This window comes from Mercenaria mercenaria, unplaced genomic scaffold (genome assembly GCF_021730395.1).
Source record: "Mercenaria mercenaria strain notata unplaced genomic scaffold, MADL_Memer_1 contig_3262, whole genome shotgun sequence".
In the NCBI taxonomy this organism is placed as follows: domain Eukaryota; kingdom Metazoa; phylum Mollusca; class Bivalvia; order Venerida; family Veneridae; genus Mercenaria; species Mercenaria mercenaria.
In genome coordinates this window covers 42,437-69,996 of record NW_026461384.1, presented here as the reverse complement: position 1 = coordinate 69,996, position 27,560 = coordinate 42,437, and the positions used below count along the sequence as shown (strand labels likewise).

At 34.1% G+C, this 27,560-nt stretch overlaps 1 protein-coding gene across 1 annotated transcript in view; it reads left to right on the top strand.

The window, feature by feature from the left end:
- The first annotated feature begins 866 nt into the window (after positions 1-866).
- The window catches only part of LOC123543146 (chitin synthase chs-2-like), a 53,331-nt gene continuing 26,637 nt past the window's right edge, over positions 867-27,560 (top strand). The window contains exons 1-8 of the mRNA XM_053533955.1: positions 867-1,273; positions 1,468-2,079; positions 7,119-7,272; positions 12,159-12,263; positions 16,056-16,196; positions 16,601-16,761; positions 19,036-19,182; positions 19,901-20,069. Coding sequence (XP_053389930.1) covers positions 884-1,273; positions 1,468-2,079; positions 7,119-7,272; positions 12,159-12,263; positions 16,056-16,196; positions 16,601-16,761; positions 19,036-19,182; positions 19,901-20,069 — 1,879 coding nt within the window. The 5' untranslated portion in view covers positions 867-883. The remainder of the gene's footprint in view (positions 1,274-1,467; positions 2,080-7,118; positions 7,273-12,158; positions 12,264-16,055; positions 16,197-16,600; positions 16,762-19,035; positions 19,183-19,900; positions 20,070-27,560) is intronic.

Here is a 27,560-nt window from a genome sequence, read left to right as displayed (position 1 = left end):
ATAAAACAAATGTATGTTTAATGATGTTAATAAAATCGTATTGAGTAATGTTTATTGCAACACATGTATAATATGCAGTTGGTAGTTAGTTTCACCTTTTCTTCAGCATCGACTGTTGTTCCTATACACGCATGGAATAAGCATAAGAAATCTTTTACCTGATATGGTCAAGCATTATTATCAACCAATTTTATACAGTTATTGACTTCTATTGCGGTTAATATGTGTTTTACGGACCTGTAAAAACGTAAAAACACATATCGACCGAAACATAAGTCTATAATTGTTTCATTATATGCACTTCTCGAATGCACTCATTTGACTGGCCCATGTTTCATTCATATAAAAAAGTGATATCACAAGAGACATTATCAATTTTGCAGGTCAATATCGCTTTTTGCGGACCCGCGCGTGCACTCATTTCGACCAATCAAATGGGCGCATTCGAGAAGGGTATATAATATTGTTTGATAACAATTCCTTAATTCTAAAACATATTAAGAAGAAATGCTATGTTGTGTAACGTAGGGTGCTTAACCAGTATTCCTGGACTTTGCACTGGAAAAAACCTGTTGACTGCACGTAAATGCCAACTTCTACACATGAACCGGAGGTGGAGGACAACGGATTTCAGAAATATGTCATTTATCAAATCACGGAGAACATACGCCTCGCCTGGGAGGTCGAACCCGCGATCCGTAGATCTGTGATACCCCTATATAGCGGGCGGGCTGAATATTAATATTTAATGTGATAATGATATAAATGTATTTGATATAAACCTGTATTTCAAGATATCACAAAATGATTAGGAATAGTCGAAATGCCCTCTGTTTAAGACCTTAATTTTACATGTATTTAGAGAAAATATTTGAGTTGCAGAATGGCATCGCCAACCAGAGAGGATCAAGGCACACCAAGTACTGTAAAAGAAGTAACACTTTCAGTTGATGGAGAAGCATTTCTTAAGAAAAATGAAAAACAATCTACCCCAGAAGGAATTTCTCGAGCAGCTATATCACTGAAAGCCATATGTACATTAATGTTCTGTATAGTTCTTCTCGGGTGTTTTGTTTGGACAAAACTATCTTTTCTCGCGTTAGCAGAGGCAATGCATGACGACTTAGATATGAGGCCGGAGACAAGATGTAGAATGTTTGTAATGCTTCAGATCATGATTCTATTTCCCAATGTGTTTAATTTATTTCGTGGACTATGGAAAGGATATTTTCGGAAGGATGTAACCTCACCAGATAGGAGACAAGTTTTCATGGTTTATGCATATATGACGTTATTTTGCTTGATAAATCTAAAATGACAAAACTGTACAAAATTACCTTATCTAAATCAATTAACGATTTGTATTTTGCTAGTCTAAGAATACATTTTCTCAATATTGTGTTATATTTTTACGTAGAATCGACGCAATGATTTATCATTGACATATCCTTGTAATTTTCCTTTCAGGCTGTACTCATTAGTTTTTTAGAAGCTACTGGAATCTGTTTGTTCACTTTCAATATCCCTGGCCGAAGCAAAACACATCATGTGATATTATTAATCAGTTGTGTGTTTGTCATTCCACTTGTGGTTTGGACCGTAAAATCCTTGCGTGGCCATAATAAAGCAGGATGTGACTCAGGCAATAATCAAGCAACATCTGAGTCTGGCAATAACGAACCACGACGAGATTCAGGCAAAAATAAAACAACAGCTGAGTCAGGCAATAACGAGCCACGACGAGATTCAGGCAATAATCAAGCAACATCTGAGTCAGGCAATAACGAACCACGACGAGATTCAGGCAATAATCAAACAACATCTGAGTTAGGCAATGACGAACCACGACGAGATTCAGACAATAATCAAACAACATCTGATTCAGGCAATAATCAAGCAAGACGTTCGTCAAAATGTCGTGTCATAACAGCGTTAGTTTTAGAGATTATTGCTCTTGGTATCACAGCTTATTGGTTACGCGAGGCGCATATTCAGGAATTATTGATGGCGCCGATAGGAATCCTCTTCTTATCCGTGTCCTGGACGTCAGATATACAAAGTTTTCTGGTAACAAAGAAAGTAAGTCAATTCCTGAAAACAGAAGTTATTTCATAAAATATTGTAAAACAGTTTTAGCATTCAGGCAGAATCCATGTCAGCAAGATATTAAGTACCAAGTAGATATTAATAATAAAAAGTTTGTTTTAACTTGTTACGCGCGACAAATTCATTTTGTATTTCTGTCAGTAAAGAGACTGGTGACGTAGAAAACGTTGAAATAAAAACAAATGAACAATTTAATATCTATCATAACACTGTTTAATAAGATTTCATTTTGGTTCCACGAAACAAGCAACATGTTTTAAAGTATAAAGATACATCTTTACTATCAACCGGGTTTTACGAAAAAGCAATGATTCAACCTATAAAGTAGGTATCTGTATTAATTTTAAAAGTAGCTAAAAGTCGCATTTAGGTAGTTCTGCACGTTCGGATAAAAGGTTTTCTATAATGTAGAATTTAATTAAACTATGTTTTGTTTTCAAAAATTCAGAATATACTTAGAAAATTCAGCAAATAAAAACGGTAGGGTCGTGTGATTAATTGTACAATTTGTTTTCATCATGGGAGTCGATGGAAAAATCATAATTTTCATAACATTTTCGCGAATAGATATTTTTCTACAATGTAGATTTTAATGAAAGTTCTAACAGTTGTTTTTTAACATATGGCCTATAATGTGCTGAAATAAGATGTTTAGGTCCGTGTGCTTTTCTCTGAGATATTTTACCATGATTAAAGTGAACCGCAGATTTCTCGCCAATTTTATTAAATTAGATTGAACTATCTAACCTGTCAGATGTTGTTATATTATATTTTAACTTTAGAAAGATAGTTACAATGTTATTGTAATAAATTTAACCATAGGTTGCCATTTATATTCATAAAATCATTTTCATTTCCGTACACCGAATCCAGGCTTTAGTTTACGTTTTTCCGGATAAATGACATTACGCCATCATTTCCGGTCTATCAAACGTGCAGAAATACCTTAAAGTATTTACTTACCAAATTGGAAGAATACTACCCCTATACACATGGTTGTCTCGTATCTTCGATGATAATTCAAGATATCCCTGATATTTTTTTTTTCGTTTTACTCTTGTCCAAGATGGCGCACAAACAACTCTCGTCTAATCTCGCAAGGCGTCACAGGTTATCGCCCGCTGGAGCCGTACCGTACTGGAATACAGTTATTTCACCACACCATCGCCCCACTTTATAAAAAAAAAGCATTGAACCTGAGGAGTGCTGTCTGAAAAACCAATAATCTCTGTTTCTTGACGTATGACCTCCAAACGCTTGCTATATAACCGTATCTGCCTTATCTGCAAGCCATAAGAAACTCCTCCTTTCATTGCAGGATGACTATATTATTATCATGGATCCTGGTGGTCTGGGTAGCTTACAAGTTTACTACAATTTGTAACTCTCAGACTTGGCCTAAAGGTTTCCTTGGCATACTAGATTTCTTTGTACCCTGGGTTACATACCATTTCATTAGATTTTCAGATTCATTGATGGCCTGGGTTACATACCAGTTCACCGATTTTTGGCCTGGGTTTCATACCAGTTCACTGGATTCAGCAGTTCTCTGACTTGTAGGGTCGTGTGACTAACAGAAACCATACATCCTGGAAATTTAGAGGAGCGTCACAACATCTTCTCCACCTGCGTGTTCCTATATAGCTTCTTAGCGTTTGCTGTAGATATATTGAGAATATCCTCGGTTTCAATATTCCTGCGGTTAGCAACTATCACAGCCGTGAGGTCATTCAGATGTGGCGCATTTCCTCTGGCTTGAAGACTTGGGTCTTCCGGATGTTCTGCATTTTTTTGAGAACCCGAAATATGGTGCGTCTGCCTCTATGAGCAGACGGTCATCATCCACCGCTTGGAGCCCTCTCAACTGACTGTCCTGGAATCGATTCACAAGTCTTGTAAAACCAAAATAGATATTTGGAAGCAGAGACAGTCATTCTCTATCAATTTCCTCAGTACCCGTAAAACAATGCAATTGCAATGACTAAAACGGTGAAACACGGCATTTGAGCTGGAACAGCAGTGCCATGTAGGCTTCATCATTGTCGTCTATGTTGTCCATGCTACTACAATGGAACAGCAACACATGTCTGTGTTGCAGAAAGGCTAAAGATTGGCTTAGAAGATTTTGCAGTTTTACCCATTTCATCGGCAGAACAGAGTAGTTAATTCAAACCTCACCTGATCCAACAACCTCTGGCATTTTGAGCAGGGATTCCATCTTCTTCCTCAGCTCTTCATCTGTCACGTTTTTTGGGTGTAGACCAATGCAAACCATTATGTCTTTAACATAAAGGCTTCTTACCTCTTCCTGGGGGATAAACAAGCTGGGTCACAGAAATGGCCACTGATCACACCAACTTTACTTGCTATTCAGGTTTTGGGTTTCCTAGGCGCTCGCATATTTCCTTCAGGAAAGCACCATTTATTTTAAAAGCTTCTGGGTTCGATCCAGATAGAAGTGACTGTCAAATCCCTCAGCCTTATTTTGACTTATTTCTGCTGCACCGACTTAATTATCCTTAAATTGATCCATCACACTAAGTTTTGGTTTTGGCTCCAACTAAGCAACTAATCGCGCCAGTGCGCAAGTCCAGCTGGTGAGTTGATCCGGGATAAGTTAAACGTCTCTGAGGATCCAGAATAAGTCCCCTTTCAATCACCTTCATTGCATTCGAGTCCTGTTCTGTGACATCTTGATTAGCTGGTCTGTGCTGTTCACATAGGTAACTAAGTCTTCGAGATTGGCTCGGTTCCCCAGTAACCATCCATTCATAAGTTTAAGAGCCGCGACTCTTCGGCAAGAAACTTCCACTATGTCCTGGCTCTCATCAAAACTCTTAGCACATGGCACCTGAAAGCATGAACCTTGGGATTGGCATTGGAGTCATGACAGTTGGGTACGAATTGATCGAAATAGAGGTCTTGGACTCTCTGTCCGACTTTCCAGACTGATCCCAGCGTGACTGATGCCCCATTTCTTTCTACGGAAGATCGACTGCCATACCTCGCCCAACAGGTCTTTTCGTAACTGTCTCCTCCAGACCCAAACGCTTTTTAAGTTTTCTCCTTTTTTCCTCTTGGAGACCTGTCTTTATACTTTCTACATTTGGTTTTCCCTTGTGAAGGAAATTGGACAGGGGATCTCCGGCGATTAGGTCTGGAATCCTTCGCTCTCTTTTCCGTTTTCACCGAGCTTTCAGTGATGTTGCTGGTCGAATATCTTTTCTACCCCTTTTCCCCTGTAAGAAGCTGAATAGCTTGGCATGTCAACTTCCATAGGTACGGGAGTACGATGTGTATGTTTCGACAGAGAGGCGCTTTGCACTTTCCCTGCATCTGCACTAACTTGGCTGGTTGACGATAAGGTTTCACAGACTTTTCCAGATGGTAACTTTCTTCATCCACTCCGAGTAATGATTCCTCATCGCTAGGCATCATAACAAACACATCTTCTGTACTTGCTTACCAAGTCATCTGCCGAGCATTACTCTTGGAAGCCGATGCCAGTCTGCCCTAATTCGCTACCACGATACTTATGCTGGGTCAAGGTCCCTTCGATAGTCCATACTAATAGTTGGTGTCTCACAACTTACATTCTTATGCTTGCCTTTACCTATGTCAAAAATGTTTTCACGTATCCAGCCTCTATTGTGGAACTCTAACGTATGTGCTTCCAAAGCTACTGCCTTAAGCCATAACATAGCTTTACCTTCTCTGGCTCTTCGGACCTGTTGCTCTCTGTGACAGAAAAAATGGTCGCTGATGAACATTCCGGAATTAAACAAGGTGCATGTACGCGTATATTCTTCCATCTCGTCAATGATATCCTTCCTTTCTCTTCCAAATGTCCGCCATACCTGAAAATATATCAGAAGACTATCAATAAATATGAATCTAATTATTTTGTTTACATAGATTATATTTTTACTTGCTTGTTTCAAGTGAATCTAAGGCTGAAACGTTCACTCATGAAAAAGGTTACCACTCGTCACAGTAGTCGCACTGAACCATAAACCGACCTTGGTATTGTTTTCTACAAAAAAATACAATGAATCATCTTCCGTGTTCCCTGCATCACCATCATCCTGATTTTCTTGCCATTGTTTAATCTAGGCTGGCAACTCTCTGTCGCGACACGGTTTGATTCACCACGAATACAGCATTTTTCAGCCTTATCCTGGAAAGAGAAACTTAAAGCTTTTTACTTATGACAGCCGGACTTTTCCAGGGAGAGCACAACCTTTTGCATTTCCCTTTCAATGTCGCTGTGTCTGACAAATAGACAATAAAAGCAACTGCATATTGCTGCTTTAAGATTCTCTTTAAGTCCGTCAAACATCGTCGTCGCCATTAAAGTAAAACCTGGGCAAGAAAATACCAATGTCCCTATTGGGGATCGAACCACGGACCTCGTGATCTGTAGGCGGACACACTTACTACGTCGCTAAAGGGTTAACCCAACAGCAAGGCTGTTGGAAGTGGCTTATAAATCTACTATCACTAAAATATGATATACGATTGTTGGTATGTCTTTATAAATGTATATTGTAAACGATTGTGATAATGTGATTTTTAGTAAGGATAAGAAAACGATAAAACACCAGCTAATGAAAGCAAGGCCAGTCAAATGCTAGAGAACTGAATTAGAGTGGAACTACATATAAAATATGTCTTTCAGTACTACTGATGAAAATCCACGTGTTGATTTTGTAAATCATTAGGCAGTGGTAAATCATTTCAATGAGCAAAATACAAACAAGTTCAACACATTACCTATATATTTGTTACTTGTAACATATGTGTAAATTTACTTTAAAGTAATCTTGAAATATTAAAGAACAAGCAATGATTTTGGAACATCGAACGATATACATTGAACGATATGTAATAATGAACTGTTCCATGTTAACAATTCATTTGAATGTTTTGTTTGGTTTTTGTAAAAAGCTTTAATCTTTATTGAACACTTATCTTTGCCGATTACTGCAGCATACTTTTGTTCTATTCAACAGGACAGAAACAGTGCCAGAAAAAGGCCACCAACATGGAAGCTAGTTGCAATAATGGCCATATTCAAACTTCTTTTAACATTTGGAATATCTTATATGATATTTGCAATCAAGGCTCTATCCCCATTTCCTACAGTTGCGAACATGACACAAACAGGTCAGTAGACATTTTATATTACCTGTTTCCAAGCAAAAACCAAACATCGACACTATTACTTGCAATGCTTACATCGATCGTGTTGCTTAAAGAATCTTGACAAATAAAACAACTGAATGACTGATGAATAGCATCACTACAAACAGTATATAGCTTAATTAATGTAGTTCTGCACGTTAGATAAACTGGAAGGTATGAAATACCTCATTTATTCGGAAAACGTAGGAAAACATTTTACAAGTATTAATGGCAACCAGTGAGTAAATTTATTACAACAGCAAATTTGCTACTGTCTTCTAAAGTTAAAACATGATATATAAACTCCTGACACGATAGATAATTCCAAACAATGTCATAAAACTGATTGGCTTAGAATACTTTAATCATGGGCAAATATCTCAAAAACAAGCTCACTGACCTATATATTTTATTTCAACAGAATATTGGCCTTACAGTGAAAAGTTTCATTAAAATTTACATTGTACAAAAAGTCCTAATCGCGAAGATGTTATTTAAGTTCTTATTTTCCGATAGACTCCAAGTACATGAATAAAAATTTGTGTGAGGTCAAACTTTTTCGAGTCAGTCTAGCAAAATGTCGAATACACGACCCTTTCTTTTTTATTTTCCGAATTTTCGAAGTATATTCTAAAGTTTTGAAAAAAAACAGCGTTTAATCAAATTTTACATCGTAGAAAAATTTATACAAACGCGTAGAACTACATTAATTTGCAGACATTGAAAAAGAAGGAGTGTGTAATAGTGTCGAGTTATAAGTAATATGATTATCTTTCAAAACTAGAAAATATTTATTTCAAATAGAAAACGTTGATATAATAAGTATACAGTATATCAGTATACTGACTTGGCAAGCTTTTTACACAGGAGTCTGCAAAAATAATATTATCTGAATAGTCAAACTTCACAACCTAACGTGGAAATAATGCAGACTGACCACATATGCGCAAACAGATATTCTAGGCTTAAATGTATTATTAAGGCTAAAAAATTAATGTTTAGTTTCTCAGGCCCCGCCGCACACGATTTTGACCCACCGCATCTAAATTTTTTATCAAAGAAAACTCGACGAAATTCGCGAAAAGATAAAATTCAACAAAAAATTGAGGACGAAAGAACAAACATAAGTGAGGACGAATAAATCGTCAAGAACGTTTATTCTGTTCAACTTTGTTCTTTTTTTTTCATATAATATTCAGTTACTTCAGAACAATTTTGTTACAGTTTCTAGATTTTCACTCCGTCGTAGACCTATTTCCACAAGATATCCATATATTTGCTTCAAGAAAACGAAAAGAAAAAGGGGTGTTGAATAGTATGCAGTGAAATGCAAGTCAACTGAAGTCAGGTACCCTCATATAGCCGCATTTCAGAAAGCGGTCCACAGAATAAACGCCCTACTTTCTTCGCTTTCAAGTAAACAACTCGAAAACATGCGAATATTAGCATGAAAAGTGTCCTATTTCGTGTAAAATTCATTCCACGAGTGAAATAATGCCCATTTGGGCCCCGATTTACGCGCAAATGCGCGAGAAATTAAGATTTGTTTATTAGGGACTTCTACACCGCGGAAGCACATTTTTGACCGAATTACTGCATTATAACCTTAATAGGCGTTTGGTGTTCTGTTTATTCTATAAGCGTGCATTATACATTGATGAACCCTGCCAAAAGGTTACAGCCCACTAAATAGCTATTCTTCTTTATTATATATAAAATTGACATATTTCCAATGGCAGCAGCACACACCAGGACCCATTCATTTCCGTAAAGAATATAGTGCTGAATAAAAATCAAGAGAAAAGTGGGTGTCATGTTTGATGCAAGAACATTATTTTTAGTCTAACACACAAACTGCTAACTATGAGACCCCAACTTAAAGTGGTGGTGTATGCTCTAAGTTTCCATGAAAAATTCCTTTAACTCAAGCATAGATCTGTCATGTGATTTTAGTAATAAAGTGCAATAAAAATAAGGAAAACAGCTCTACAGAGCAAAAAACTGGACTATTTGTATCCGCCATTATGCGTCTATCATTTGTTTCGCGCCAGTTTTCTATTCACAGTCTGTAGGCCAAAACGAAACTACAAAATTCAAGCTGATATCTTTTTAATTATATTGAACACAATGATATAAAGGAAGTGTTTGTTTAGTATGCGTCAGATTCAGTGTTCGGTTTTTAAACCCGTTGTCAACATTATTTCAGTTATATCAGACGGTCAGTTCACCTAACCATCACTCCTGGGAAAGACCAGTACTAGACCCTAAAGTCCGTGAGCCTACTTTCTCACATAAAGAGTTCTAGATGATAGCAGGGCTCGAACCTATGACGCTGTTTAAGTCAGAGGTTTCAGAGATTATAAGTCCAGGACTGTATCCCCTACACCACGAACCCGGGCTTAATACGGGCTGCCGAACATTGGTTTAATCTGCCAAACATTTCAGCATAGTTTTCCTATCAACACAAATTGAAAAACATCATCAAACATATCATATACAAACTTTCATGGTGCTTTCATACCAGATTATTTTAATAGATAATTTGTTACAGCTCAGTGGCAATATGAGCTTTGTGATCATGTTTTGACTGTCGTCATTTTCGTCTGGTGTCCATGCTTCAATAATTTCTTGTTTTATATATATATATATATATATATATATATATATATATATATATATATATATATATATATATATATATAGTAATTTTCCCAGAATATATTGAGTGCCGAATGCAGCCTTCAGAACAAGTATTGCTCTTATAAATTATTTTCTACGTAAGATGCAGTGTCTTTAAGTGTGTTCAAAATGGATGCACATCACTGGCTTCCATATAAAACGGACAATGTCGTTAATAAAAGAAAAAAGTAAAAATAAATCCGCACTGCCTCATTGAATTTTGTAAATAAAAAAGTGGCCTGAGAAACTAAACCTTAATTTTTTGGCCTAGGTAAAGGCCGACTCCTGGAATTTAGGTCTAAACAAACCAAGCTGGACAAAAGCACAACACTTTTCACTATTATACTTTATGCATTTTAACTTAGTTTTAGAAGGGTTCCCAAACGTCAATGAAACAGACGTTATTTTTAGCAATTTCAAAGTGAACGCCGTGATTATTTATATACAAGACATCTTCGTTGGAATTATAACTATAATTGTTTAAAATCGTCGAAATTACACACGAACTTAAATAAATTGAAATGTTTTCATACACTGTTGCTGCTGATAGATTGTCAAGAATGCCGCCAACACTAATTTATCAGAACAAGTATAGATACTTCAGAGATTTCTTATGTGCTCTAAATGTATACCTTTTTATATATAGCTGTAGTGACCTCCGTGGACAAGTGGTTTAGGTCACTTACTTCGAATCTTTTGCCCCTCTCCGATGTGTGCGACATCTCGTTTGTGGTGTAAAATTCTTAACTTGCCGGCTGACCGAATGTCGTTGGTTCTTTTTTAAAAAGTTTGTTAAGTAAATCTTAAAATGAATCTGAAAATTGAAACATTATGATGGTTGTATTTTGTTTTTACATTGAGGCACATTCCCCAAGTTTATTAAATTGAGATTCATCCTTTCTTTTAATTTTACAACAATTATGAATTTGAAACTACTGTATCAATTTTACTCTTTTGGGTCCAATAACCTTACTTAAAAACTCTCAAAAGTAGTTTCTCAGTAAATCTTACAAAACGCATCTAAAACTCGTTACTTATGAGGGGTTTTATAGATAAAAATATGTGCTGTGATGTTATAACTTGTACAGTTAAGAGTTCATTGTCATTTGAAATCTATGATGTAAATAGTAATTGTCATAATACTTTGTTTTGTTGAACATTTGGCCATTTTGCAAATAAATAAATCATCTTAAAACTTCAACAATTTTTTTTTTCATTATATTTGCTTAGAACACAAGAAATACAGAAAAAGTTCAAAAAATATTTTTGTGTTTTTATTTATTTTATTATTAATATTTATTTGTGAACTTAGTAAATCATTTTTCTACAAATCATGTCGTTTTGTATATCAATTTTGAGCAGTTTTTGATTATTTTTTTTAATTAGAAAAAAGTTTTTTATATTATGATTGAAAGAAAAGGGTAGAATGAATGAAATTTTATTCATTTGATTAAAATGTAGTATAATTATTGCTGACAATCATATAGTTTGTTTTATTATGATAAATAAAGTTGATTTTCAAACCACTAGCTTCTTTATTACTGGTGGCTGGTTATACATTGGATTGGTAGACATCAGAGTCAATACACTGAGACTTGGGTATCATACAGAAAAATGAAGTCCATACACTGTGACTGTACAATCATACATACATTGAAAAGGCTTGATGAAATGATTAAAAATAGACTTTTCCTTAAATATATGATACATTCATACATCCTTAAAGGTGTTTCAGGTAGCAGGAAAATGCATCTTTTCATGTGTCATGTTAAAAAAAATTCGAAATCCACCCCAGGTTAGGCTCCCCCACCCAGCAAACAAATCCTGGACACGGGTCTGTTTTAGGTGCTCTTATAGCATTGCATCCATTATGGACAGTGCTTAGTTAAGCAAACTTATTAAGTATCACTATAAAATCGCATTTAATCGATTGTTTACGATTAAATGCAATTCTGTAGAACTGAAGGCAACATATTCACTTTTAAAATCGAGATTGATGTATCTAAACTTTTTAGCGGCCATTTTGAAATGTAATTGAATAGCACTGTTGTTACCTGTGAACTTTGTGACTTTTGTTATCTTAAAGTCGTTGCTGTTTTTGTCTAGTTTGTCTAGATACGACCTAAAATCCGCAATGTTTTATTTCGTAAATTTCTCATCATAAATAAATTTGATGATATATTCATTAGTGGCTTGGAGCAGTTATACTAGTGGATGGGATTGGACGGAATGGCAAGCGGCATCGGACCAAGAGATTTCTTATTTTATATCACATATCGTGTGTGGTGTCACAGGTTTTTATTTACGATTTGCTACATTATATGTAAGTTTAAATGCTGAAGGATTTTTAAACTAGAATGAAGAATATTTTAGTTACATGTTAGTTGTTTTGACAACATATAGGTAACACATTCTTGAATTTGGAACGCAGTCTTACAATGCAAAACTTCAACAACAAGCTATTATTAATCTTATTCATAGTAGAAACGTACCAAAACTCATAGTCTCTTTTTTTAGTTTTTCTAAGAGGGTAAACACACACTAAAATCTGCTTAAAGATCCTTTGGAAGCATAGAATGCAACCAAGAAAATAATAGCTGACTTGGTTTAATTGAGTCTGTTGATGCAAGCCAAAATACTTGTGTATCTCTACACATTTGGACAATTTTTATTACTCTTTTTTACTTACATTACAGAATTCAATTTTCATAGTTATTACACAAAATAACAGAAAAGTATAAAACCTAAATAATAACACGATCAGTTCCTTACCATCACCATCTTAACTATACACTGCATAAACTACCAAGTTACGTATATGTATATGTGTTCTATTGATTATGATACTTCTTTTTAATATCATAAGAAGTATAGAAGTACTTAAAACATTACCTTGGACAATTAACATATTTGGATGATTTATACCATTATACGTCACATAAATGTCAAATGTAAATTTTCCATTAGTTAAACTTTCATAATGTATCATATTCCGAAGTGATTAAATATCTCTCTCATAAAATCGTCAGTTTCATTTACTGCGCCGTTGATACTATCCATAATTTAATATCATATGCGCAACAGCCCTATACTAGTTTGCGCATGCATCATCATTTTTTATATTTCCCGTCGTGTTATATGATTTTATATTGATCAAGACTGCAACGATCAAATTTGACGATGCGGTTATATATTTTATAGGTTAAATTGATTTTCAAGTATTCATGCATGTGTGAGCCCTGTCGAGTTCGCCTTTAATGACTCTCACAATGCCAAAAAATAGAAAATCACATTTATCAGATTTTGAACGAAACTATGATCATCATAAGATAGGAGATGATCTAACTAAAAGGTACACATACCGTTATGTTTCGTTTAGAAATAAAGTTATTGCCGTTTGTTTTTTTTTTTTTTTTTTTTTGTTTTGTTTTTTTTTTGACCAAAAAGTTTCTATTCGGTAACACTGAAATATGTGCACACATTTAAATTTTTACCGATATGTGAGTTTCTCTAGAAAATCAGTAATAATTCTTTAAAAATATCTTACAAAATTTAAGAGTTGTCGCTAGTAACGACACTTACCGTCTTTGTTACATTAGGTGTTAATGGTATACTTTTTATTCCTATTAAACAAAGAAGGCTGAAAACTCTGCGTTTTTATTTTTAACAGTTCATTTTTATGGCGTCACAATTATTACGTCATAGCGTTAGACTGCATAGCGGCGGGCCCTTGTTACACAATTCCTTCGCATCTAAGCTCCAAACAATGATTTTATTGAATGGCAAATCACTGTTTAGGATATACATTTAAATCTCGATATCCCGAGTTCGTCGGGACCAAGGGAAAAACGTCGACATATCGAAATATCGAGATAACCGAAGTTTGTTCAACGTTAGTTGGTAGGTAGGGTAATGAAGTTTTGTGTTGATGAAAATACGGGTATTTTTTTTTTAGACAAAATATGTATATTTGTACTTAAATGTTATGTCTTACATATTGATTGGTCATTACTTGTGAAACAGTTCATTTATAAAGGCTTTCGGCTTTTGTTCCGTGTTACTTTTAATCTTTGTTCAACCTACATCCTGGATTCCAATATCTCTTTCCTTCATCTTGTGATTTGTGCAATGCACATGATATGAAACTCACTCTTAGGTCTAAAATTAAACACGATACAAATTGGACAATATCTTATTTTGTGTGTTTATCAATACAATTAAATTAATCAGTTTTGATACAATTCAATATAAATTACTCAGTCAGCGTGTCTTACAGCTTGCGTCGCAAACAAACAATTAACAACACATGAGCACCAGTTAATTGGCTTCGGGTCGTAAGCAGGATCTTTGAGTGAATAACTTTTGCAAGGGAGAATGCTACATTTTCTTGCAATTTTGATAAAGCTTCTTTTACTAGCAGTATTATTAAACATTATTAAACATTACACAATGTGGACCTGTTACGAAATGTGTAAAGCTCATTTACCTCAGGCTACATCTTATGGGGTATATATTTCTCAATTAATTCGGTTTGCAAGAGCGTGTAGTCATGTCAAGGATCTTGGGTCATGGTAATTTTCCAACTGTAATTGGTCAGAAGTTTTGTAAAGTATTATAAAAGAGGGTATGATCCAACTGTTTTGAGACATACCCCTTTACAGTTGGACACTACGCTTCCCCTTTGATTGTGTCTGACGGAAAATGGGGAGGACTTTGTGGTGTGCAGTAGGACTGAACTTATTTGAGTTCTGTCTTCTGTCCTATTTCGTCGGGCTCTGTCTTCTGCGAAAGCATTGTGTACATATATTTTTAGTTCTAAAGATTTGATTTTTATTTAATTATACAGGGCATACAGAACTAACCTGATACAAAGCAGAAAATAATGTCCCTTAATTTTGATAAATGACATTCAATTGACAAATGGCAAGTAAACAAAATGCTGTTCAAGTTATGGTGGAATGGGCTAAATTTATCAAATGGTTTTTATATGTTTACACTTTTCTACACACAAAAAAAATGAAAAATACATTGCTGTGTATTGTTTTCAATAAATGAGAAGATAGCTGTCCAATTTCCTGAAAGCCATAATTTTTGGGACAATAGACTAAGTGTACTTTAGTAATACATGTTCATAAACACGTGGAAACTTCCCGCCTTATGTCAAAAGATACGTAGCGAGTGTAGCTCGTACAACTACTGTTTCATGAAAAGTTCTCCTACAAATGGAGAAACTGCTAATTATTTGAGGGGTAAATTCAAATCTTGTAGCAGACAATAAATAATTTTTCTGGAGAGTACACTTCTAGGCAATCATTCAATGTATTTGTCACAACTGTTAACAATGATGCTAAAGAAGACTTGTGTAATTTCTAAAAAAGATATGTGCTCTAATTTCATCGAACTTTTGAAATAAACCTCTGATGTTGCTTGCTTTAATCACTATATACATAACGAATAGCAATTTCTCTACCAGAATCCCTTTTATAGTTCTTCTTTAGTGTTCATGTTCTGTTGTTAAATGTTCAGATTTTGTAAAAACCCCATATTTCACAAGAATAGTTAAGTATAGATACTACATATGTATCCAATAAATAACACACTTTTTTGTTATTTCTCATGATCGTGTTAATAAAAAAAACTCATTGCTAATGATATTTTTTCTGGAAAACATTCAAGGGCATTCCTGTATAATCCGATTATGGATAAAAACAATACAGAGATAACGTAATTACAATTTTAGTATCTTCCAAATCATATTACAAAACAGTTTTAAACTTACAGTCATTTCCTTATACAATACACATCTCAATTTGTCACAGCATGTTTTAAAATTATCGATATTTTTGTTTGCCTTCTGCTGTTTCTGAACATAATAAACGCATCATTAGAATAATTTTAATCAAAGACCATTTCTATAAACTGCATCAAGATATATTTGAAGACCAACAAAACGGAAGCATAGCCTAGATATCTGTTTTTAATAAAAGCATTTAATAAAAGCCATATAACCAAGATTCTGGAACAAATAATCAAGAATAAAATTGAATAAAATTACAGTGAAATTCATTAAGTCACATTTCTTTCAGGATACATGATCGCTACTACTGCGAGTAAAGCCAGTATGCAGAAACCTGTTCTTATACCTGCGTTGATATTTTGTTCTCCGATATCAATTATTCTCTTAGTCTTTCCAGGACTATGCGACTGGATACTTATACGTAGTAAAGGTAGGTAAATTTACAGATATAAGACACTTTTGCCAGAAATTACTTATAATTTTAACCTTTAAGTTAAATACAAATAAAATTAATATATATTTAAATTTCTAACACGACCAGCGAATAACCTACATACAGGTAGAGCAAAATCTATCTCGGGTTATTCTGCAATAAACCACCCGCGTGCAATGACGTCATCCGATCTAGGTGCATAGCACGGTCGTAAAAAGTAGTTACCATTTTTTCTAACACTGTTGATACTAGTATGTCGTGTTTGAATCGGAATAACAAGTTCCCAAGTGAAAAAACCCGGGTTGTTCTACGATAAACCACGTTTGGGAACTTATTATTTCTTAAATATTCAATGCATTTGTTAATTAAAAAATCTGGGATGATATATTTTTATATGACAGATGCGACGGTTATAAATGACTGTATTATTGGGAGAAACAACGATGTCTTAGATATTTCTTTTGTGATTCTGGCTGTGGCACTTTTTCTCCTTGCTGTGACCTTTTCTCCGGTATGGGTGTTATGGAAAACTAGGTATCTCATTAACCTAAGGGAAGACCAGGTAAAAGTAGCTTTTAGATAGATACAAGCACTGTTAAAAAATGTAAACGATGCAGTCAATTGAAAGTATTCTAATTTCAGTCAAATAATTTGACGAATCACTTACAGAAAAGTACAGCTTGGATATTATTCATAATGTTCTTTAAGGTTAGGCATAAATGTCAATTTACGTTCTTTTTACCAGGCGTTGCCAAACGAGCCGCCATAGATTGATCACATGGATTTAACATTTTTACGTGATCTTTTTTAGGCAGGGATAATTGTTTAACAACATAACGTTTGTTATGTCTGTCGTGTGATTTCATTTTCTTTTATTCAGACACATATTGTTTGAATTATTAACAAAGAATACTGCAATACTGGCTGGTCCGAAACCAAAACACATACCCAAAGTGCAAGTTATACAGGATATTAAAGTGCAGTGGTTTTAAAAAATTGCAGACATATTATAAATGTTTAAACATACATTACGCATCTCCATGTATTATTTTGTCAGTAAGTTGTACTTTTATAAGGGTCCTGGCTTTTTAATACAATGTATGTCGGTCTGTCCGTGTGCGGATATCCTTTTCCTATTTTATTTAAGCTTAATACAAGTATGAAACACAAGTTTGCAAAGTTGCAAGTTGCAAATGCAGCGCATAGAGCCCGCCATTTAAAGCTAAGGTCAGACTGTGACAAAGGCATCCGACCATATGGAACTTTCTTGTCAAGTCATAATTTTGTTACAGTTATCCGTATTATATTTTAGTTTTATTTTAGCCTTCTATTAGATGTGCAGTAGAAATAGTTATAGTTCCTAATTCAGGGTCAAGGTCAAGAGGAGTCAAAAGGATTTTTTAAAAATTTTACTTATCCGGGCTATAACATTTTATCCTTAGTCTGATGTCGTTCAAACGTCATGCAGTCATTTGTCTCATTATTACAGTGTTCTTCGCGCAGAATCATTTACCAATGTCCAAGGGCAATGTCATAAGAGATCTAAATGATTTGAAATATTGAACTTTCTTCTGAGACACATAACTTTGTTTTCCTAATTGTACCGCGTTATGAAGACAATATTGTGGTATCATTTAAGCCACAAATCTAAAGGTTCAGAAGGTTAAAAAATGTTAATACTTTTTTCCTGAATTATTTTGTTCTATTTTCACATAGAGTAATTAATAGTACAACACTACAGTGTCTTGAATGTCAGGTTATAACTATATAAATATGGTTAGAAATATTACCGTATAGCGGGTTATTTCTGCGGTGAAAATATTCTGCGTTTTGGCCCCCAAAAATGTGAAACAAATTTCTGCGTGTTTAATTTCTACGTTTTCACATAAAAGAAAGAGAAATATCTGCGTTTTCGATGCCTAGGAAGAGACAATTACTCACATGATCGGGTGTCGTGAGAATGTTAACGTATGAAAACAATAAACTAAATTACCGGTAACTGCTGTTAAGTAACTTTGCTTTTACTGAATACATTGTAGGATATAATAACATGTGAATTGAAAAAATATAAGTCCAACAACAATTGTACAAATTACAACTGCAAACTACGGTATAGCAGCATAACGGTTACACACGTATAAAGGTTACTAACGTATAGTTTGGAAGATCTTCAAAAGGGATTAATAAGAACAACTCAGTGAAATTCGCTCAGTTTATTTTATTCACAAAAGAAAACAAACGTTTTCTGAGGGATTAACAGTTGACTGACCATCACACCCAATTATACCATTATCGGTAATTGTCAGATGACGACGGTAGTTTCCAATAATTAGACCATGCCATTGTGAACTTCAGATTACCTCAGGTAACATAGCGTAAAACAACATTGGTGAAAAATTGCAGATTTTTTTGCGTTCTAAATTTTTGCTGGATGAATATTCTGCTGGAAATATTTTTGCGATTATACCAAGAGACCGCAGAAACGCGGAAATATTCCCACCGTAGAAATGAATAACCCACTATACGGTACTTTTATGAATTATGAATACTGATTTTCATATATCATTAAAAAATAACGTACATTGCATCTTTTTAACCATATGGTTATTTACATGGATTCAGGACAGACATCTACTGCATGTTTATGTTTTATGAACAGGATCAATCAAACCGAGCCTGCAACATTTTCGTTTATGTTGTGTTGGACGACCTGTGGTTTTCAGTGTTTTTATTTCATGAAATATCTAAACATTAATATATTGTTACATAAGATTGCTAGCAATACTAAGTTTTATTCAGCTTGTTGTTTATTTATGAATATTCTTGTGTAATTCAGTTATTCTGGATACCATCTTACAACTCAATATTCCTTGATCAATGGATAATGCTTAATAGAAAAAATGAACAAGATGCCAACCATATGGATCCGAAGGAAATGTCGAAAAGAACATGGATATATATTTGCACAACAATGTTTAGAGAGGTTAACAAGAACTTTGCTTCTTTTAAAAGTCGTATGAGGGTAAACTCGTATTTACTAGCATAGCAAAAATCAAAAGACACAATATGTATATTGTATTTGCGCATACTGTAATGAAGACACTTTTACATTAATTATTTTAGTACTATTTGCAGTTCAAGAGGTTTGAAATTAAGAATATCCATATAATTTTAACGTTTAAGTCTGATAAATTCAGCTACTGTGAAATCATTAATATTCGTGGGGGACTAATTTTCGTGGATTTCGTGGTCGAGTCAATCCACGAAATTTAATCCCAACGAACAAATAAAATTCCAATTCATTTTATGTTAGAAGGTTGAAATCCACGAATTCATATCCCCACGAAATTGCCGTTTTGACCAAAACCACGAAATTTTATGCCCACGAAATTTAATGATTTTACAGTACGCTTTGCACAAAATAAGCGACCAGAGGCAAATAAACGTCAATAACATTTTATGAAGATCTTCGTTTTGTTTTTCTTCCTGATACCGATCTCTTAAACATAGTTGCAATGTCTTCAAATACGTACATAATCCTCAAGATTAATGTCACGTTCAAGTAGTTTTTGATTACTGTGAATAAATTCTAAAACAAAGTGATTATTTCGATCTACCACCTTTTATTTTAGCATCGCTGGCAGGAAACGTTAGGAAAAGACTATTATACTAGTATTATTAATTATGTCTGTTAACTTCAGACTGAAGGTGAAATGAAGCAGTATCTGGAGTCAATAAGAAATGTTCAAAAAGCCCAAAGTAAAACCGGGAGGAATGTTGAAGCTCATATATTCTTTGATGATGCTTTTGAAGAAGGGAGTTTAAATAAATCTGCTAGAAATCTAATTGGGTTGGTAAAGTCAACACTGAGTAAGTGATACTTTACTGTTTGTAAATAAGTTAAAAGTTAATTCTCATATTATTGTTTATAAATGCTCCATAATTTCATATAAGTACATGTAATATAACTATGCAATATATCATAATCCATTTGGGTTCATGCTTAGATTTAAAATACTTAATATTTGAAACACGAAACGTAATATGTTATTTAAGACTTGAAAGAAAATTGCGGGTATTATCACAGGCTTGCCTTTACTTGGGGCAGTTTAGATTTCAGAACAGAAGTAAAATTCATTCTAAACATGATTTATGTTTATAATTTTATCTGATTTGGAATTTTGCAGACGTTCTATTCTGATAAATAGAACATTCTGGGCTTTGTTTACATTTTAATTTGAATGATTTTTAACTCGATTCCCGATTATTTATAAATGAATTAGTATTTTGCTGTTACCAGTGTCAACGTGTCCTTTTCATGTAAACTGACTATTTCCCAAATGAGAGTTAAAAGACAAATGTCTTCTAACACATAATCACGATACTAGAAAGGCACTATCTGATAACTTCACGAAACGATAACATTACTATACAATATTATTACGATACGATAACTTTACGATAGACATTTTGCGAAAATATTTACCGAAAAGAAATTAACCCAAACACATGCCCGCTCACACGGACGCACGCACACGCACACACACACACACACACACATACATGTAAACGCAACCAATCGGGGATGTAAGCTATAAACCTACCAAATGGGAACTTCTTTATTACTGTAGCTACAGTTATCATATTACTATCAACTCTTATTCTTATGATCTTAAAATTATCCAATGCTTTAGATTAAAGCTATCTTCAATTATTAAGCAATGATATTTTTCACATTCAGAGCGGGGAATTTTGTGTTTAAACCAACTGAGGTGAATGTGTAACAAACCGGGTGTTTGTGTATAGACGAAATGTGGAATTGTGTGTTTCAACAAAACGGGGAGTTAGTGTATAGACTAATTGAGGTACAAGTGTATAACTAACCGGGTACGTGTGTAAAGTTGAAAGGAGGAACTAGCTATTAAAATGGTGAATGGGGAAGCTCCTCTTACATATCATATATATGAGAAAAGACAACCGAGGGACCTAATTTGATTTGATGGGTTTTACGCCATTTTAAACACTATTTCAGTTATGTCAGGTGGGCAGTTTACCCAACAATCGTTCCTAGAAAGATCAAGTACTAGTACTCAAACTGTCATCTTTCTTACATAAAGAGACCTGGTCGGTAGCAAGGATTGAACCCATGCCCCTTAATCAGTGAGTACATACGAGTGATTTTAAGTCAGCGACTCTAACCACCCGAAAACAGAGGCGGTCAGACAATAGAGAAAGTTCTATATTATGTATGTAGATACATGTAGCAATCATTCGACATTCAATCAAAAATTGTCTATGTCAAATGTTAACATTAAAGTAACTGTTTATGACAAGACATAGAACAATCGAAGAACAAACCAGACTCATGATGCAGAGACATAATAAAGCACAAAACAGTATCTGGTTTTATCAGCTGTGTGCTTAAATCACTTTCCATTGCTTACAGCAACTTTTGAACTTCGATATTATAAGATTCTTCCACTGGTTGTAGGTGCTAATAGGAATAATCCGGCCTCGAGGGTAACTGTTTAGGCGGTAACGAGGCTCTCTGCCGAGTTACCGCCATAATAGACACCCGAGAGCAGAATATTTCCATCTGCACCTAATATTAGTGGTAGAATCTTTTTCTTGCATACCAGTTTCAAGAAATAATAATAAAAATGAAAATAAAATCAATTGAACAGCTTTCCTTTTTAGAACTAGATATATTTCTCATGGCAGTGTATTTAAACAAAGCGCGGGAAACCAACGTATGTAAACAGGAAAGACGTCATGACGTTTCGAAACAAACAACAATGTTTAGTTCCGGTTTTGTTTTACCAGTTGCAGCGTAACGTTATGAATTTTGATAAAATAAAGTGATTTGAATCGAGAAATATACTATCAGGAACCAATAGGAACTGTCAAGGTATTGAATTTTCATTCTGTTGTTTAAATAGAATATAAATTACTACACAAATCTTTTACATATAAGTAGTTCTTATACGTCATTTACAGCACGAGAGTCATCTTACACCACCCCTGGGTGTCAGATGGACTTTCCCAACACCGATAAAGATACCGGAAATCCCCGTCTGGTTTGCAAGAATAAGTAATATTGTATGTTTTAGTTCCTTCTTTATGTTTTAACTAAAAAATTAGGCATTCACAAATCTCAGGGCGGATACAGGATTTGGTGTAAGGGGTGCAAAATATTTGTAGTAGAACAACTAGGAGGGTCCGTGGGCATGTCACCATCTCCCTCTCCCCATCCCACCGGAACATTTTGAAAACAACAGATCCATCTGGTGCATTCTTGGCGTTCTGAGGTGCTTTTTTTTGGTATTGAAAAGGACCGGTTTTATGATAAAACCAACCCAAATAACATGCTACGTAAAGTCCATGTTTTAATGACTCGTCAGACTTATTCTTGCTTAAGTATCTCAGAATGGAATTTGTAAGCGCCCAATTTCTGAGGATTTTTATGGGGAGGGGTTACTAAAGTTTATTAACGTAAAATAAAAAGCTTTATAGGAGCTCATGCAAACAACAAAAATGCCCCAATCCCTGGATCCGCCCTTGAATCTGTGCTAAGCAGACAATTTTATTTTTCCTTCAGTTCTACTCGTTCAAAAGACAGAATTAATAGTCAAACATATAAGTGTGGTTCCTTTAAAAAACCATTCGGATTAACGAAATCATGCATACAAGAAAAACACAAACAACTTATTTGGATAATCTGCCAATTGGCGAAATATTCAGTATATTTAATAATTTCTCAGTTGTTGTGTTCCTACATTTAAACTGTGTATTATTATATATACATTGTATACATTATCATGATTTAACCTATAGTACCGTTTGCTATTTAATAATGATAAGTTTCAAAACGATAAGGCATTACAAAAATGACGTTCACATAGTAGGATATCAACTCAAGGCTCGAGACGAAAATAATAGTAATAGGTAATTAATTTGAATAAGATAGAACTGAGGCAAACACATGTCTCTAAATCAGGAAGAATGACATTTATTTTTATTTGCGCTTTTCTCTCCGATAACAGGTTAACGAAAACTTGATTTTCTTAGAAAAAAGAATTTTGCGCTTATTTAAATGCAAAGTAAAATTTTAGGTTCGATATGCGGAAACAGGAAATAAAAATCGGGGAATCTTAATTCAAACTCCGCAAGGACTCGCAGTCCCTGACTTTTGCATGAAAATTGTTATTTCTTGCCCGAGAAAATAGCAATCAATATTAAAAAGAAAAGACTTAAACAAAGTTTACAGCATTTCCAGTCTATTCCAAACTATTTTCCCATATAAATGTTTTGTTTTTATCTTTGTTTTAGAAAATCAGGTTTCAGTAAACGTTGACTTTACATAGTCAATCTTTCAAAATTTGTGAAGGTCGTGTGTTCGAATCCCACACTCGGAAAGTCTTTTTCCCAATTTTGTGACGATTTTTCCTTTAGAGACTGAACATGATTTAATTGCAAACACAACTATCTGGAGTTTCGATCACGAAAATGTATAAAAGTAAAACATTACAAAGGTAGGAGAATGAAAACTGAAGCAACAGTTGAATTCACCACAAACTTTCAAAAGAAAGTACATGCAGAAATGGAATGCTCGTGTAAAAATCGTTTTGATCAAGGAAGATTAAAATGAAATCAGTCATAGGCATTGTGCTATTGTTTTAACCTGTCAAATATGCATACATTACACGCTCTGTGCATTCGATATTTTAATATTCGGCCCAACTTCGGTGCTATCCGTATGTTTTACAGAAAGAAATTTTGGTAAAGTGTCTAAATATCATTATTAGTATTGTAAGTGAAACACATTCTCATCGATCGTATCTGTGGCTCAGTGGTTACAGCATTTGGCTTGAATGCGGGAAATCGCTGGTTCGTGCCCATTAGCGAGCACGTTTTTTATTTTTCATTTTCAGTTATTAATATGATTTATATGATTTCGCTGACAGCAGTACCGACACCTCGAATGAAACTGAATGATGAATTAAGCTAGTTGTAATTCATATTGATGAAATTTGTATAGCTGTGAAAAAATACATAAAATATATATAAATGAGAAAATGATAAAAGAGATAAAAATGAAAAAAAGAAAATACTTGTGGAAATAAAATGAAGGAAATACTGGATAAAAATGTACATGTACAGAGTGTTTGTTGAAATTTGTGAAAAAAAAAAACAACAAAAAAACAAACACAGATACTGAACGGTAATGATCTTACAAACTCAAGGTTTCAAGCTATTGACGATGACCACTGAGCTATCGTGTCTTGCGTATAAACGTATACACTATTTAAAATAAACTATTTTAATTGCTGGTTTGTACCGAAAATCAACCGAAGGTTGAAATATTCTATGCACCGCCAATTTAATCAATATGCATTTGACAGTTCAATAAAATAGGACAATATTTTAAATTCATGATATTAATGTTTTTATCAAAACATTTATATCGTAAGTATTTTTATGATTATTATATATTTGTGTTTCCCTCAATGCTATTAATACCAGTAAATCATACGTATGGCACTGTCAAAACTAAAGATAAATATACTTGCATTTATAATAAATACAGCGTTAATGTGTCACCGAATAGGGAAATATCTTATTTTGTGTCGGTCAGTTACATGAGTGAAGTATGAAATAACCATATATGTAACAACGAATAATATCGTTATATATTTAAAAGCTTTATATTCAATAAAATCCTTCAATCGCAATAAAATTTCTCTGTTTTCAAGTTTCAATCAAGCGATTAGTACATGTATAATAAGTTGTGAATTCATACGATGCGTTACATATTGTATTTTCTAATACCTCCGGAACTCATCTGTAGAATACTGTGATTATTTCTATTTCATCAGCACTGTCAGTTCAATCATCAAAAATGTTCGTTCTTTATTTCCCCAAAATACCACGTAAAATGCTACCGCAATAAACGCACGGTGCGATATATCACTGAATGAACAAAACTGTTAAGCAGGTGAGTGAGGTCGTTCCCACCCCGTCCAACAAACAAGATTTCTTAAAACGTTGTTTTGATCAAACTGAACTTCTACGGACCTGAAGTAGAAGGAAGTTGAAGAAAGTATCATGCGCATATATAATTGTATGTCATGCTCATACTTATTGTAGAATGATAGGAATGTCAGTGACAGAAAAAAACTCCTTTTGGTTAATGAGCATATGCATTGTAAAAATTACCCTTGGTATGTCATTCTAGCATAAAACTGCTGTTCTTGTCACATTTCGGGGGTGTTTTAACAGGAGAGAAAACGTGTGTTAACAGAGAGATTCTCGCGCTCGCGTGCTGTTATAACACCTTTTTATATATGCGAGTTCCGTGGCAAAGCGTAAACGTCATTCGGCCCCAAAACGGATAATTCAAAACAAAATGACGTCAACGTAAAAAACAACTCAGACATTCCCGCGCATTTCATGGAAATTTAATGACGTTGAGCTAGGATGTATTCATTTATTAGTATTTTTTCGCGTTTTATGCTAGAATAGCGTTAGCGCATGATTGTTTCGTGTTATAACGTCTGCAGAATCCCTTGGGATACGTTGGTACCCTCGCCCTACGGGCTCGGGCACCAACCAATCCCTCGGGATTCTGCAGACGTTATAACACGAAAAAACATGCGTTATCCCTACAGTAACGCACTGAGACTTTGAGCTTTCAAACTTTACACGTCAATGGTTTTTAGTGTAACAACTTAATAACTTTTATAATGGTAAAAGCGACAGTTTATAAAGACAAAACGCTTATTAAAATATAGCAAACTCATGATATAAGTTTTAAAATAGTGTGCTTCAGGTTGCAGAATCTGGGAACAATTTTCCTGTAGGATATATCTGTTCGTTATGTGAACATCAATTTTTTTTTTTTTTTTTTTTTGGCATGAGAATTGTTTTGCTGTGATTCCCATGTGTTTAATTGATGTCTCACGGTTTCTATATTTTTTTGCCAAATGATCCTAAACCCGTGCAGCCGCAGCATTATCATTTTATTTGAACCGTCGTACAATTATTTCGGACATGTATTGTACTATTTAATTGACCTGTCAAAACATGTTCCCGGCTTTCACGTTAATCTTATATAGGCTCGAACAGAATATAATGAAAGCCGGGTCCATTTTTTGACAGGTAAAATAAATTGGACAATACAACACACTTTATAGCCTATGCTTTGTTGAAACATTTTTCTGTCATGAATTTCTAGACTTGGCGATCGCTAAACAAACATCGCGCAAAAATAGCATGAAATTCCCGTGTTAAGGTAAATGCACGAGTTGGCTATGATCTAGGCTTTAGAATTTCCAAGTGTTTAAACAGTTTTAAGAATGTATTGGAGTCAGTTCCTTGTGTCATTTTCTTTGATGTGTAGTAGATAAAATCAATCAGATAATGTATTAATGTTATGATTAATGTGGTCTCTAAATTTGACAAATACTTAATGAAATAAAACTGTATTAAACTATTTCGGCTTTTTAGTATTCACTACTCTTCAACATACGTAGATAATTGCGTAACAAGTTGACAGCTACTTATACACGTATAAACATCGTAGGAGGTAATGACATAACAAATGCTGTTTCAAATGCAACACAGGTTTTTGAGAGGTATTAGTATCTTTTTTACATTTGGGACATTTTTACATCATAGATTTCAACACATTGCGATGTCTGAACAAAATAAGCGCGAAAATAGCATGAAAACCCCGTGTTAAGATAATTGCATGAGTTAGCTACTGTATGATATAGGTTTTATTATTTTCACGTGTTCTTAATCAGTATTTTAAACATACTGGTGTCAGATCCTCATATGCATTTCTTTGATGTGTAGTAAATAATATCAATAAGTTAATGTACAAATGTACAAATGTTGTTGTTCTTTTTTTTACAAATAACGAAACTGTATTAAAATTCTCTTGCTTGGCTGTATTGATTACTGTTGAATTTACATAGGTAATTGCATTATGAGCTGAATATATGAACATCTTTGGAGGTAATACGTGTACTACATTTATTTTTTCAAATATATAATTATAATACTATAATATTCTCAGTTTAACATAGGTATTGTCAAATCAAGTCATTAACTTAGAAATAAAAGCGCATAACACAATAAGCCGGAAAAGATATGCGGTAACATAAATATATAATACTGTCTTGTGAACGTAAAAAGATATTTAATTGGTTATTGATGAATTAGTCAACATCATCTTTTCACTAATAAGCTTATAATGACGAAGGCATCTTGTTAAATTAGTGAAAACTATTTAAACCTTTGTGTGTATGTACTAAGAGTTGTACACAGGTAAACTGGGGAACTGCAGTAAATGGCGAA